Source organism: Lepidochelys kempii, chromosome 2 (assembly GCF_965140285.1).
Source record: "Lepidochelys kempii isolate rLepKem1 chromosome 2, rLepKem1.hap1, whole genome shotgun sequence".
NCBI classification, from domain to species: Eukaryota; Metazoa; Chordata; order Testudines; family Cheloniidae; genus Lepidochelys; species Lepidochelys kempii.
The window spans coordinates 240,641,820-240,655,396 of record NC_136381.1 but is presented as its reverse complement, the minus strand read 5'-3'; the positions used below and the strand labels follow the sequence as shown (position 1 = coordinate 240,655,396).

Below are 13,577 nucleotides of genomic sequence, written 5' to 3'. Positions count from 1 at the left end.
AGAGCCCATCTCTGAAATTTAACAGGTGCTAAAGCTGATATTCTTGTTTTTCGCTTCAGAATTTTAACACAGGGTTTAAATCTGTAATCAATATAAATCTCCTCATAGAAGGTCATGGAATTTCCTGATTCCAAATTACTCAGAACCTGTTTTCTATCTGAGCATAGTTTTCTCTTGCTTCATTTGAGGTTCTAGAACTGAAAGCTTTTGGCCTTTCACATGCAACTGGGATTTATATGATAACTGAATCTTTATCATGTGTAACAGCAGATAACAGAGACTTCCTGATTTGCTCAAATCCTTTGTTTCATTTTTACAGTGCAAAAGCAAGTATTCTTCCCCCCACATCTCCAACAAATGTCTCACTGGGTTTATTAATATAGACAAGAGAAGTAGAAATCATCCTTAATTGTGGAGGTGCTGAAATGCCTGTTCTGAAATGGGCTTTAAGAGGGGCATCGTTACCTATGCCTTTAAAGGATCTTTAGACACAGATTCAGTTTTCTCTGAGAGAAGTCATAAGCCTCCTGCACAATTCCTGTTATAATCCAAAGATGTTAATTAAAAGCCAATGTATCTTTCTTCATCATTGTAAATCAATCAATGTTAGGTTTTTCTCAAAGAGGTGCATACTGTTTAGTGGTCAGTTTACTCCACTTAAACCTTGCAATATTTGGTATATTATGTGATGAAATACAGCCAAAGTGCTAGCTATCTTATAGTTACATAGGAACAATCCTCTATATGTATTAATGGTGGAGAGTCATGCTAGAATAGGATTTAAAGTGTTTCAAAACACTTTATTCGAATGTAAAGCAAAAGATGCATGGCCTTAACATCAAAATGCTATTTAGGGATCATTAAGACAGCAGAAAGTTGTTTGTAAATGGTGTGTGTTTACAGTACATTTCTTTATATTCTTTTACCTTTCTTTTCAGTATATGCAATGTAAAGATATGAGTTTCTTACAGTTTCTAATGTAAATTTAGGTGTAATTTTTTTTAAAACCTTAATTTTACATTAGTGGCTTTCTGTATCAGAGATGTCTGTTCAATATTTTTAGGAAGTCCAACAGCAATATATACTTGAACCTATTGCTAAATCAAGAAAACACTCACAGAACTATTTTCTTTAAAATAAGTGTTAATGAGATATATCTTTTAAAAATATACAATACAGATCCAAAAGCAACAAAAATCCAAGAAAACACGTGGTTTTGTTCTGAAACCAAAATCTTTGGTGTACTGATCTTTATAGAAGCCAGTGAACCACCAAAACAGCTATCCCTATGCCTTGCTCTTATTAATTTGTTACCAACACACAGCTCAAGTGGAGTATCTGTATCCAAGCAAAAAGTGAAGTCTGCCTGACATCTCATAAAAATAATTCAAAACATAATCATTTTATATTATTGGAATAACGACAGTAAGTCAGGCTTGTTGACGCATTTTATTGTGAGATGGGGAGCCTGGTAAAAAACTAGAAAATGACCATGATGTAACAAGGAACTTAAAAATGAAGATTCAGATTTGTAACTTACATACATGAATACAGGAACAAATTGGCACAAAAAATGTTAAACATTGTTCCCAACACTGTTTATAAGATTATTCTAATTTGGCTTCCTAAGGAAATGAGAGTTTTATGGTTAGGCTAATCTCTTAATAAAACTGCAGAGCATCATGCTATTAGTCACACAGTGAATTTCAAAATGTAAGAGCTTTATATTAAAAACTGGGTAAAGGTAAAATGAATGGATTGCAACTGTAAAATTAATACATTCCCATTTTAATTCTTCTGTTCTACAGTCCAAGGCAAGTATAAATGTTAACATAACACTGTTAAATCAAATCTCAATGCAAGAGAACCAATTGCATCTCTACTTTAAATCTTATCAACTTTCCAAATTTTCATACTAAAATATATTATTGTATTAATACAAACTACAGTATTATACACTACACTGTGTAATAAATAAAGAAATATAAAAATAAGACACATAAATATAAAAGTTTTCTAAAACTAAAAAGGTACATATGTCAGTAAGAAGGGTATTAATACTGCCAGGTTTGAAGACATACAGTACAAAATGTTGCACAGATCTATAAACTAAAAGAAATAAAATAATACTGATAGGTAAAAATCAGCTAACATTGTTAATAAATGGGGTCCATAATAACTAACATTTGGAAACACTTATGAGCCAGATAACATGTCTTGTATGTGTCTGAAATTAAAGTAAACCAATAAAGCAGATTAGAAATTTTCCCTTGTAATTACTGTAGAGAAATTCTGCAAATTAGATATCAACCAAACATAATACTGAAGAATTAAATAATGAAATGTACCAGTGTTCTTACTTTTTGGATGGTTGAGTGTTTCCTACCCCTCCCCCCCGCATGATTTAGTTTAGAAGTTTGATACAAATTAACAAATGCTAGTTATTGTAGGCCACACATTAAATAAAGGCTGGTCAGAGCCTTTAAAATACTGATAAATGGCACTTACAGCACACAGGTCTTGCATAAGGCCAAAGGAGATACAAAGCTTCATATCATATCCTTCATATTGTTACTACATACTCAAAACACAATTACAAACACTGATTTTTGACGACTTTGCTGTCCTTACCAGTATTAACACTGTTAGTCCCTGCAATCAGAACTCAACAACAATCTTTTCAACTACATTTTTAACCACATGAGTAAGAAACTTCAGTTCTTCTATCAGCTGCTTTCTTAAGGCTAACAATACACTTTAAATGATAATATGCTCTACTACAACATCTAATGTTATAATTGCTACCTTCTAGGTTGAATTTACAAAGGTAGTCTAGCACTGTTTGGAACTGCATTATACTTTTCTGCGAAAGGGAATTCTGTAGTGCAGAAGTTCTCACATTTTCTAAACATAATAAAATACTGAAGCGGATTTAGCAAATGTTTTCCGGATAAAAAAAAAATCATATAAATCTCTCCCAATTGTATAGCTTAAAATTAATCGACATAAGAATGAAAATTAATACTGATAAAACAAATGATGCCAGATGCTTGTCTAATAAATCAGGTTTCCTACAACCTGTTAAATCTTTGCTTCCAGAGTCACTGTATTTTTCTAATCTGCTTCATGTTACAAACTTGTTCCTAACTTTGAAAACTGCATGAAAAATTACTAGGTTTGAGGTTCAGGCACACCTGGATTTCTTTTTTTTTCTCATTTTCTTCTTTTACTATAATTTTTTTATTTTATTTTTTTACACAGTAGTGAACAGAAATCACAGTATGCAGACTACTGTGTTTCTATGTTAAGCATATATAGTATAGAACAAACTTCATTACCAATTAGTTGTTTTCCTTATAGGAAAAAAAACCTATCAGTTAAGCTTTGTTTGTTTTTTCTGACACCCGCTCATCATTCTGTATAGCTTCTTGTTCTACATTGCTCACGTGATTTACAGCTTCTTCTTTCTTCATGTTACCTTCAATTTTCCTTTCTTCCTCCTCTACTTCTTGTAGTTTTTCACATTCTTTTTCTTCCTGAAGTTCTTCCATCTCTTTGTCTTCCTCTTCCTCTTTTTCACTGTCTTCCTCTTCTTCCCTCGTTAAACTTTCTCTCTCATCTGAGTCGATCTGCGATGGAGATGCTCTGGCACCAGCATGCTCATTATTTAGGACTTCTTGTCCTGTCTCTTCCTGTTCTGTGCTATCACGCTCTTCTGCTTCTCTTTTGCAATAGGAGTATCGATGATTCATGTGCTGAGAATAAGACCCAGAGTGTGAAAAACGCTTTCCACATTTGTCACATTGATAGGGCTTTTCTCCAGAATGCAGTCGCATGTGTTCAATCAAATGGTGTTTGTGTTTAAATGCCTTTTTACAGATTCCACACTCATGAGGTCTTTTACCTAAAAATAATAAGCAAATATTTGTAACTTTAGTTTCCACAGTTTAATTGTTATTACTGGTTTCCATATCATCTATGGTTCGTGGAGGCTATTTGTTGAAAAGCAGCGGTTTCACATTTGGATTTTGGTACAACTGTTGGGAGATTTATTTAAGAAGGTGTTCTTTTCTCAGGGTTGTTGGGATTTTCAAAGGAGCCTAAGATCATAACATAAGAACGGCCATACTGGGTCGGATCAATGGTCCATCTAGCCCAGTATCTTGTCTTCCAACAGTGGCCAATGCCAGGTGCTTCAGAAGGAATGAACAGAACAGGTAATCATCAAGTGATTCATCCCGTCTTCAACTCCCAGCTTCTGGCTAACTGAGGCTAGGGACACTCTGAATGTGGTGTTTTAGCCTGACCATCCTGGCTAAAAGCTGTTGATGGACCTATCCACCATGAACTTATCTAGCTCTTTTTTGAACCCTGTTATAGTTTTGGCCTTCATAACATCCCCTGGTGACGAGTTCCACGGGTCGACTCTGTGTTGTGTGAAGAAGTACTTCCTTTTGATTGTTTTAAACTTGAAGCCTTTTCATTTAATTGGGTGACCCCAAGTTCTTGTGTTATGTGAAGGAGTAAATAACACTTCCTTATTCACTTTCTTCACACCAGTCAAGATTTTATAGACCTCTATTATATCCCCTCTTTGTTGTTTCTTTTCCAAGCTGAAAAGTCCACGTCTTTTTAATCTCTCCTCATATGGAAGCTATTCCATACCCCTAATGATTTCTGTTGTCCTTCTCTGTACCTTTTCCAATTTTAATATCTTTTTTGAGATGGGGCCATCAGATGTGCATGCAGTATTCAAGATGTGGGCGTACCATGGATTTATACAGTGGCATTATGATATTTTCTATCTTATTATCTATCCCTTTCCTAATGTTTCCTAAAATTGTTGGTTTTTTTGAACTATCCACGCTGACTTCAATACCTCTGACTTGCGTGTAGCAGTGAATTTAGACCCCATCATTCTATATATAGTTGGGATTATGTTTTCCAATATGCATTACTCTGCATTTATCAACACTGAATTTCATCTGCCATTTTGTTGTCCAGTCACCCAGTTTTGTGAGATCCCTTTGTAATGCTTTGCAGTCTGCTTTGGACTTATCCCATTTCCCACTGAATTTTCAGCCTAAATTCTAGGCTGAAAGTAGGATTTAACAAATCAAAATAATAATAAATTTAAATTAACCCATCCAAAGTTCTGAGTGAATATGACATATATCACAAGGTCAGAGGCTTGTGTATAATGACTTATTTTCTGCACTCAATGAACCAGTCTTCCTTTTGTGATGAAACTATCAGGAGACTGTATGCCTTGCTCATCACAGGATGAGAATGGAGACAGGTCTGTAGAGACCAACTCTAGGCTAGTTGCATAGCTAACTCAATGGAATTATGAAGATCCACATTAATAACTAAAACCTTATTCCAAAAAAGATGATAAAAGACATTCGAAAATTGCAAAACTTATTAACCCTATTTTCCCATTCTAACAAAGGGCAGACTCAGCACCATCGTCCATTGCATGCTCAGGCCCCAATTTGGCAAAGGAATTAATGTGCTTAACTTTAAGCACATGCTTGAGTCTCACTGATTTAATCACATGCTTACATCCATTTAACTCCTTTGTTGAACTGTGTGAATTGAATTTCTTGAATTTCTACATAAACTGAATAATTTGAGAACACAAGGATGGCCGTCTTGAAAGCCATTTGCCAAAGTTGAACAGAATGTAGGAAGTTGATAGAGTGGCTCCTGGGTGCTACTTTTAGTGAATGAACATCCCACAATCAGGTGGGATAAGAGGAATAGGGTCCCAATTAATGATGGTGAATTTCATGAAACGTTTTTTGGTTATAAGATTAGTTCAAATTCAAATCCATTTTTAACTTGGATTTTAATCCCATTTTTTCCACTCATACTCACTTAAAATATTTTTGCTCACTTCGTATTAAGAAGAGAGGAGAAGAAAGATCTTCACCCCCCCCCCCACAAAAACAGATTGGCACAAGTGTTTATTCTGTTCCTACAAATTCATTAGAAAAATCTCTCTCCTACTCCCAGCTCAGTCTCTCTTTATTTGTTTATCCCTCAGTCTTCTCTCTGCTCCAGTTTTCAGATTTTTTTCTTTGTCCCCCTCTGCTATTTTTAATGTCTCTTCTAAACATAACAAACTGTTGTGACTACTGGGCCTATAAACTTAACCTAATTGTGAGCTCAACTGTGAAAAGTGAATGAAAGTTCATAAAATGTTACAATAAGCTATAACAACGTAATTTGATGGGAAAAGGTAAAAAATAAAACCAGAAAAGAAAAGAAGACTGAATTAGTCTAAACAAAACTGATCAAGATCATACCTAGTAAACAAGAACAGTGTGAGATCAGAAATTAATGAACCAAAATTGGTGTGTCTGAAATTAGGCCTATTGGTGGACAAAATAATGAGAGGATGGAGTATTCTGCCCATCAGTCCCTTTTGGGGTCCTTAAAATAAAGGAGACTGAGAGAAAGTGAAGGGAGACAATTGCTGACTGAAAGGAGGGGAAGGAGCAAGCTTCACCATCATAGCTGCCACCTGCACTGTCTCCTGGGACCCTGGGATCCACTGTAAAATCATTGTGTCTTGGTTGTCCTAATCCCAAGAGATGTCCTGACCAGACCAAGCCATAAAAGGGCTCCACCTCCACTCACTGGCTCTGATGAATCCCAAACACAACCTGATATGTGAGACTTTGTCACGCCTTTCCCCAGTGTGTCCTTTTTCCTTCCCCACCTTACTTCTTCTCCTTCCCCTTTTGCATTCTATCTAACAAGAATCTGATTCAACCAGCCAAGAATGTATATTTTGCAACACTGCTGAAAGCCTCTGAGCAAAAAGCTAAAGGCAATGTCCCCGAAACAACCCAATGCTGGTACGAGTTTGCCAGATCTCAGAGTGGCAGATAAGAGCGTGAGCTGTGCCTGTGTTTTTCCAGCAATGAGGATGCAAGTGAAAGGCAATACCAGAAACAGAAGTTGTGCTTTCTATCTTCCCTGTTCTTTTCTTTCTCCTCTTTTCGCTCTCTCTCTCTCTCTCCGTGTATCTCTTGTTTTGTCTTTTAGGAAATTGAATTGGACTTCAACAACAAAAACAGTAACAACCGCTCCAGCCCATTCCAACTAACTTCCCTCTTCCAAAAAGGACATTTATCATCATCTTTGATACTATCTAAGAGACTCAAGTTATTCCCCCCCACACTTTTAAAGACTCTCCCCAGCTAAAGGGAAAGAGGGATGTGGTTAAAATGAAAACCTTACTTATTTCTTTACATTTCAAATGCTTTAACTGTTTTTCTTCTTTTTCTGTATCTTTAATAAAAGATGTAAATGATTTGTAATGGTGTTTGCCATGGGACTAAGCCAGCTGAGGTCTCTGTACCCCAACACTTCTTTAAAACTTTTTAATACTGCAGTTTCAGGGTCATGTTAACACCTTTGACTCTTTGGGCCCATATATTCCATCTAAATTAATACAAGAGAACCCAGTAACGTTAGTTTGGTTTCAGCATTCAAAACTCACAATTAAATAGGGTAGAAATGAGGCAAAACAAGTTTGTATAAGCCTAGCCTTGATATGAAAGATGCAGACAAATGGTAGTTTTCTGATCACAGTAAACAGAAGAGAAATGACTTCTATGTCTAGTACTGTCAAACAGGCACTTTTCCTGAGCTCTATACTTAATTAAAAAGTAAAATAGAAAGAACTAGTGTGTTCTAAAAGAGGAGAAACTAATACACTAAACTTTAGGAAAGCAAAGCTGGGAAAAATACAAATTTTGTTGAGAAACACACTCTGAGAAATTGACCTGAATGGGAAAAACTGAAAAGAAAATTAACAGAATTAATAGACAATACACCATTAAGAACCAAACCTGATAGAGATTTAAAAAAAGAGTAATGCAGATAAACAGAGAAATAATACAGAGATCTAGTCAATAAAAAAGAAAGAGGCATATGAAGATACACATATCAAAACACGTCTTTAATACACAAGATAGCAAAGACTAAAGTAAAGGAATGTAATAAATGACCAAAAAAGCCAGAACCTGAGTTGAAAGGAGAAATGCAGAGAAATAAAAATGAAAAAACTTAAGACTGTAACACTAGTCTTTTTGGGAAAGATTCAAAGCTCATTGAAGACTCCCACTGATTTCCAAGTGATTTTAGATTAGACTCTTAGACTGTAAAATGCCTGGGGGCAGGGACTTTGTCTCTTAGTTGTATGTAAAGTGTCCCACACGTATAAGGTGTTTTGTGAGTAAATAATAAATAATAATTATGAAAACAGCAGTATGAGCTAGAAGGCGGAAAATGAGTCCCTGATTAGAGGAGCTGTCAGATAATCATGACCATGACCCAGCTGGAGAAGAGATACTTGATCACTTAATGTGTTTGTATTAATCCCTAAAAATATAACATCATCCTGGAATTGCAATGAAAATTGAACATAAAAAATGTAGATTTACTGAAAAAGGTATGCATTGAGCCATGATGATGAAAAAAGTTATTATTTTCTCCTCCACCCTTCAACCATGGGCATATTATATGTTCTTTTTGAAGCATGGAATCCAATCAGAATTAAAATAAGAAAACTATTTTAAAAACTATATTTACTACTACATACCTGTGTGTTCATACTTATGTCTCAACAGTGAACTGCTCTTCTGGAATATTTTGTCACATAAATCACAAGCATACATCCCATTTTCTGTCTTTCTCATCTTCTTTTTGGGTGGTGTTGAATCAGAATCATTTTGATCTTCCACATTTGAGACTCCTTCTGAGCTAGTATCTTGCCTTTCATCCTAAGAAAATTACAAAAAAAATATCAAACCTTGTACAAATTCCATGGACACAGTAAGCGAGATTATAAATCATATTCTGGAATTTTAGTTGTAATTTCACTTAATTTCAATAAATTGACAAACAATGTTGTTTAATTCTAACATTTACATAGCCAAGAAAAGACTCTCTCTTTGTGACACTAACATTCCCGATCTATTACAACTAGAAGGCCTAGAAAACCAGTACTTAACAGAGTTGCAATGTTTGAGTTTCAAGAGTTGGCTTCAGGCCAAGCTTCAGAGGAGCACTGACACACCAAGTAAGACAGGGGTGGCCAACCTGAGCCTGAGAAGGAGACAGAATTTACCATATACATTGCCAAAGAGCCACAGTAATACGTCAGCAGCCCCTCATCCACTCCCCAGCGCCTCCTGCCTGCTGGCAGCTCCCACCAATCAGCACCTATCTCCACTCCACCTGCAATCTGCTCCTTCGCATGTCTGCAGGGGTCTTGGGGGAATGGGTGGAGTGGGGGCAGGGCTTGGGGCAGAGTCAGGGGGTTGAGCAGTGAGCACCCCCCAGCACATTGGAAAGTTAGCATCTATAGCTCCAGTCCCGGAATCCGTGCCTAGGTAAGGAGCCGCATATTAACCTGTGAAGAGCCACATGCAGCTCCGGAGCCACAGGTTGGCCACGCCTGAAGTAAGAGCTGGATAAGGGAGAGATTATAGAATGAAAAGGTACGTAAAAGGGCATTGGGAATGTGGAAGACCAAGGACGTTTCTAACAGTATTTTACATTAAGGTATACTGTCTGCATCTAAATGTTTCACCAGTTTTATGGAAATTAAAATTATGCTAACATTAGTGTTCAATTCTGTAAAACTGGCTACTTTCCTTCCCATAATTCTGTTACAAATGTAACCTAAAGTAGCTAGCCAGGGAATGCTAATATTCCATGAACAAAAACTGTACCTATAATACCATAATACTGTAACTGTAGCCCCAGATGATTCATCTGCTAAATTCACTCTCAAGAAGCATAAAAGCATATTTTAATGGTATGAGCAAGTCACAAAACCCACAAAAACTGTATTAGATTTTTGGCATCAGTTTTCAAATCCAAATAAAATATGTATTAGCTACCTCAGTATGCATGAGCGTAATATATAACATTGTATATATATGCATGAGCGTAATATATAACATACCTTGTGTCTGTCCAAACCCAGGCTGACCAGTTTCCAATTGTACAGGAAAGAGTTTACATTAACTTCCATCACCCACTTACAAGGAGTCAACCAGGAAAAGATCTTATCCTTTGCATGTATCTTTTTTTTAATTCTTCTCTGTTCCTACCTTAATAATTTATGTACAACTATCAGTGGGATCGACTCTGATCACAGAGACATATATTGAAGTAGAAACAGAGCAGTGTACATAAACAACACATGCAAGGGACAAGCACTTGCCCAATTTTCAATGAAAGTTTCATTTTAATGTTGTTTAAAGTTACATTATGGTACAGGAAGAGTTCAGTTACCCACCAGATCAAGATAGTACTGGCTGGGAGCCGACAGGAAGGGCAAAATAGGAGGGTCAAGACGTCCCACCCAGCCTTTTTTATTTTTTTGGAGGGGATAGTGAGCCAGCAAAATATATGAGTCTGGTTACATTGCTTTTTAACCAGTGGTACTGGAATTCATAAGTAGATAATATATTTATTATTTGGATTGAAAACTGGTCCTGAAAATCTGACACAACGATTAGTTCCTGTATGTTGCCCGACTGTGTACCAGCTTGGCTTCAAAGGAATAAATGTTACAATAACTTCTATCACCCACTTATTAGGATGTAACCAAAATAAATATTATCAACAATTTAAACACTATTTTAACCAATTCTGGCTTTTTTTCTTTTACCATTAAAGTGTTTTAGTTTGGTAAAAATAATGACCTGAATTACGCCACACCTCTACATATAGTACGTACAAGAATACACACAGGCTTAGGTACCTGATTTCCATTAGGTTGGGTCTGTTTTGGCGGTGTTTCTTGAACTGCAGGGCTAACCGTAGTTGAATATGTATAAGCCACCCGTGGAATCAGAATGGTTTGCTTATTGGCAGCTAGAGCTCTTAAGCATGGAACACTGTTCTGGTCAGCAATGGCAACAATTGTAGGTAACTGGGCAGTGACTGCAGGTATAGCAATATTTATGGGGTTGGCACTTGGTGGGATTACATTTACAACAGGATCAGAGTCTGTAATACTGCTGTCCTTTTGTGGTTCTTTTTTTGCACAAGTCAAGTTCAAAGGTTCTTCTTGGACAGAATAAACACTGTTCTGGTAAACACTAGTTATGGTAGATCTTTCCAATATTTCTCCATGTTGCTTTGGTAGTGAAAGGTCAAGAGGTTCTATTTGTGGCTCTTCTGGTACATCCTCTGTTGTGTACACATAACCCTGTGAATTTCTGGATGAAGAGAGGTTTAGTGGTGATGGGGACGGCGTGTTACTTCGTGAACCATTCAGGGTCAATCCCACTGATAAAGTCTGAGCCTTAATTATCTTGAGGGAGTTTTGTGAATTACTTGTGTTGTTGTGGGGTTCACTTGGATTTGTAGATCCTGCTTGATCATCATTATCTGTAGGATTACTTAGTTTGCCCTGTTCAGGAGAAGATGGTCCAGAAGACTGTACAGAAATTTGCCCAGCTTGCATTTTTTCAAACCACTTTTTTACCACATCCAGTGGTAGGTTTACTGAATCAGCAATTTTTGAGAGCTCTTCTGCACTTGGTTGTGCATTTAATGCATAATATGCTTTTAGAAGAGATAAAAGATTTTTTAAAGGTGGCTGACCAGGAGATAAATTGCTCTCCCCTGTTTCTGACAGAACAGGGGATTCAGACTTCTCAGCTTCTGTTTCACTGAGCTGAGGAAGCTGAGTGGGATTTTTTGGGTCATAGTGCTTTAATTCTTGAAGTGCATTAAGATCTCCTGGACAGTCATCACAAAGAAGGCAAGTGCTATCATTGATCTCTCCTTCAAAGTTCTTATCTTTCTCAGACTTCACTGTAAGATCTTCTGGTAATTTTTCACTTTTGCAACTGTTTGTGGGAACAGAATTTTCTTTTTTCAGATTTTGTGGAACAACCTGAAGTTGACTAGGTTGCTCCAAACTGTAATTGATTATAATTTTGGTTGTCCCATCTTGATCAACCAAAGGAAGACTGATAGCTGAAATGAGGGAATGACCGGCTTGTTGTATGGATGCAGTGTTGATTGTTTCTTGTTCTTTGGATGCAAGATTAGTATGACTGTTTTCCAATACTTGCCTTATTACGTTACCATCTACTGCCACTTTAAGTACATTTTGAATGTCACTTAAGTTGATGCTTATGGGAGATACCAGACCTACTGTTGGTAGAACAACAGCTTGCACCACACCCTGAGGAGAACTGGTTGCCTGTAATGGGCTACCACCACTAAAAACCCCATTTTGCAAAGGGGTTGAACAGTTGATTCCTGAAGCAACAACTATGGGCTTGAATTCATAATCCACAGGTTCAGTTTTAATTTGGTTAATGGGAAGTTGTTCTTGTAAGGGCTTGTTTTCTAATTTTTGCCGTATCTGTGGTCTTGCTGGGATACCTGGTGATGCGGAAAGGGAAGGGGAGGAGCACTGAGACGTCTTGAGCCCTGACCGTGCTCGACCATTCACAGGCATCAAACCAATACATTTCTTGCTGCTTATGTGTGAGCTATATGAACCAGAATGGGAAAAACGCTTCTTGCAGTTTGGGCACTCATATGGCTTCTCTCCTAAACAAAGACAAATGAGAGTTGATTAGGCTACAGTGCATCTCCATTATACTAAAATAATGGGAAAACAATCTCTCTCCTCTCAAACGGTCCCAGACATGACTCTGACAACAAAAACTTTATATTCAATTAAACAATATAGATAATTATGCCACCTTTGCGCCTGATCAGGCATTCCTTCCATGAATTTCAATACAAATTGTGTGTGCACTAGAAATAAAAGATCAGGCCCCATATGGCCATGATAAATTCTAGCATTTTCCAAACCTTGGCGTAAGTGTCTAAACCCAACATATAAATTGGCTTTATATTATATTGTAGACTTCATTAAACTCCACCCAAACAATAACTTTGTTTCCATAGTAGCTAATATAAAGTACTTTAGAAAGTGATAAAGCAGGAGACTAAAACAACAATAAATCCAAAGAAAATAAGTGGCATAAATAAAATAAATGGTGATGTAAAATCCTATAATTTTTTTTAGTGGCATAAGCACACATACACAAACACTAACTAGCCACCTATCTACCCATAACTGTAATCAGCCAAATAGATACACCAGAGTAAAGGGAAATTGGGCACACACAGAAGGCATGCATGTGATCTGATGTCAGAGATGAACATCAGTTGTAAAGCTTCCTTACAAGCTAGCCAGCTTGGTGGTCAAGCCCAGTGGTAGCACTGACTTCTTAACATAGCTCTGCTGCTGAGGAAGAGAATAGCTGGTAGATCTGCCTCTTTGCAGGGAGAGATGAGTGCCAGCACAGGCTCTTCCACCAACAGAGTCACCATTGAAAGTAAGGAGATGAGACACAGGTGTTGTTAGTTGGGAGAAGAAACAAAAGTGAGGCACAGAACATGCACTCGGATGGGAAAAAACAGAGCTTTCTTAAATGCTGCTTCTCTGATTCAGATGGCAAAGCAGTAGGAAAGGATAATGTGAAACCTTCATTTCTACTTCTTTTCTGTCTGTC

The 13,577-nt window shown here is 36.9% G+C and overlaps 1 protein-coding gene across 2 annotated transcripts in view; it reads right to left on the bottom strand.

Annotated features, from left to right (window-relative positions):
• Positions 1–1,435: 1,435 nt before the first annotated feature.
• ZEB1 (zinc finger E-box binding homeobox 1) overlaps positions 1,436–13,577 on the bottom strand; it is a 209,422-nt gene continuing 197,280 nt past the window's right edge. For both annotated transcript variants that reach the window (XM_073334398.1, XM_073334399.1), the window contains exons 7-9: positions 10,793–12,603; positions 8,618–8,798; positions 1,436–3,904 (exon numbers count right to left, since the gene is read on the bottom strand). In XM_073334398.1, the coding sequence (XP_073190499.1) occupies positions 3,378–3,904; positions 8,618–8,798; positions 10,793–12,603 (2,519 nt within the window). In that variant the 3' untranslated portion in view covers positions 1,436–3,377. The remainder of the gene's footprint in view (positions 3,905–8,617; positions 8,799–10,792; positions 12,604–13,577) is intronic.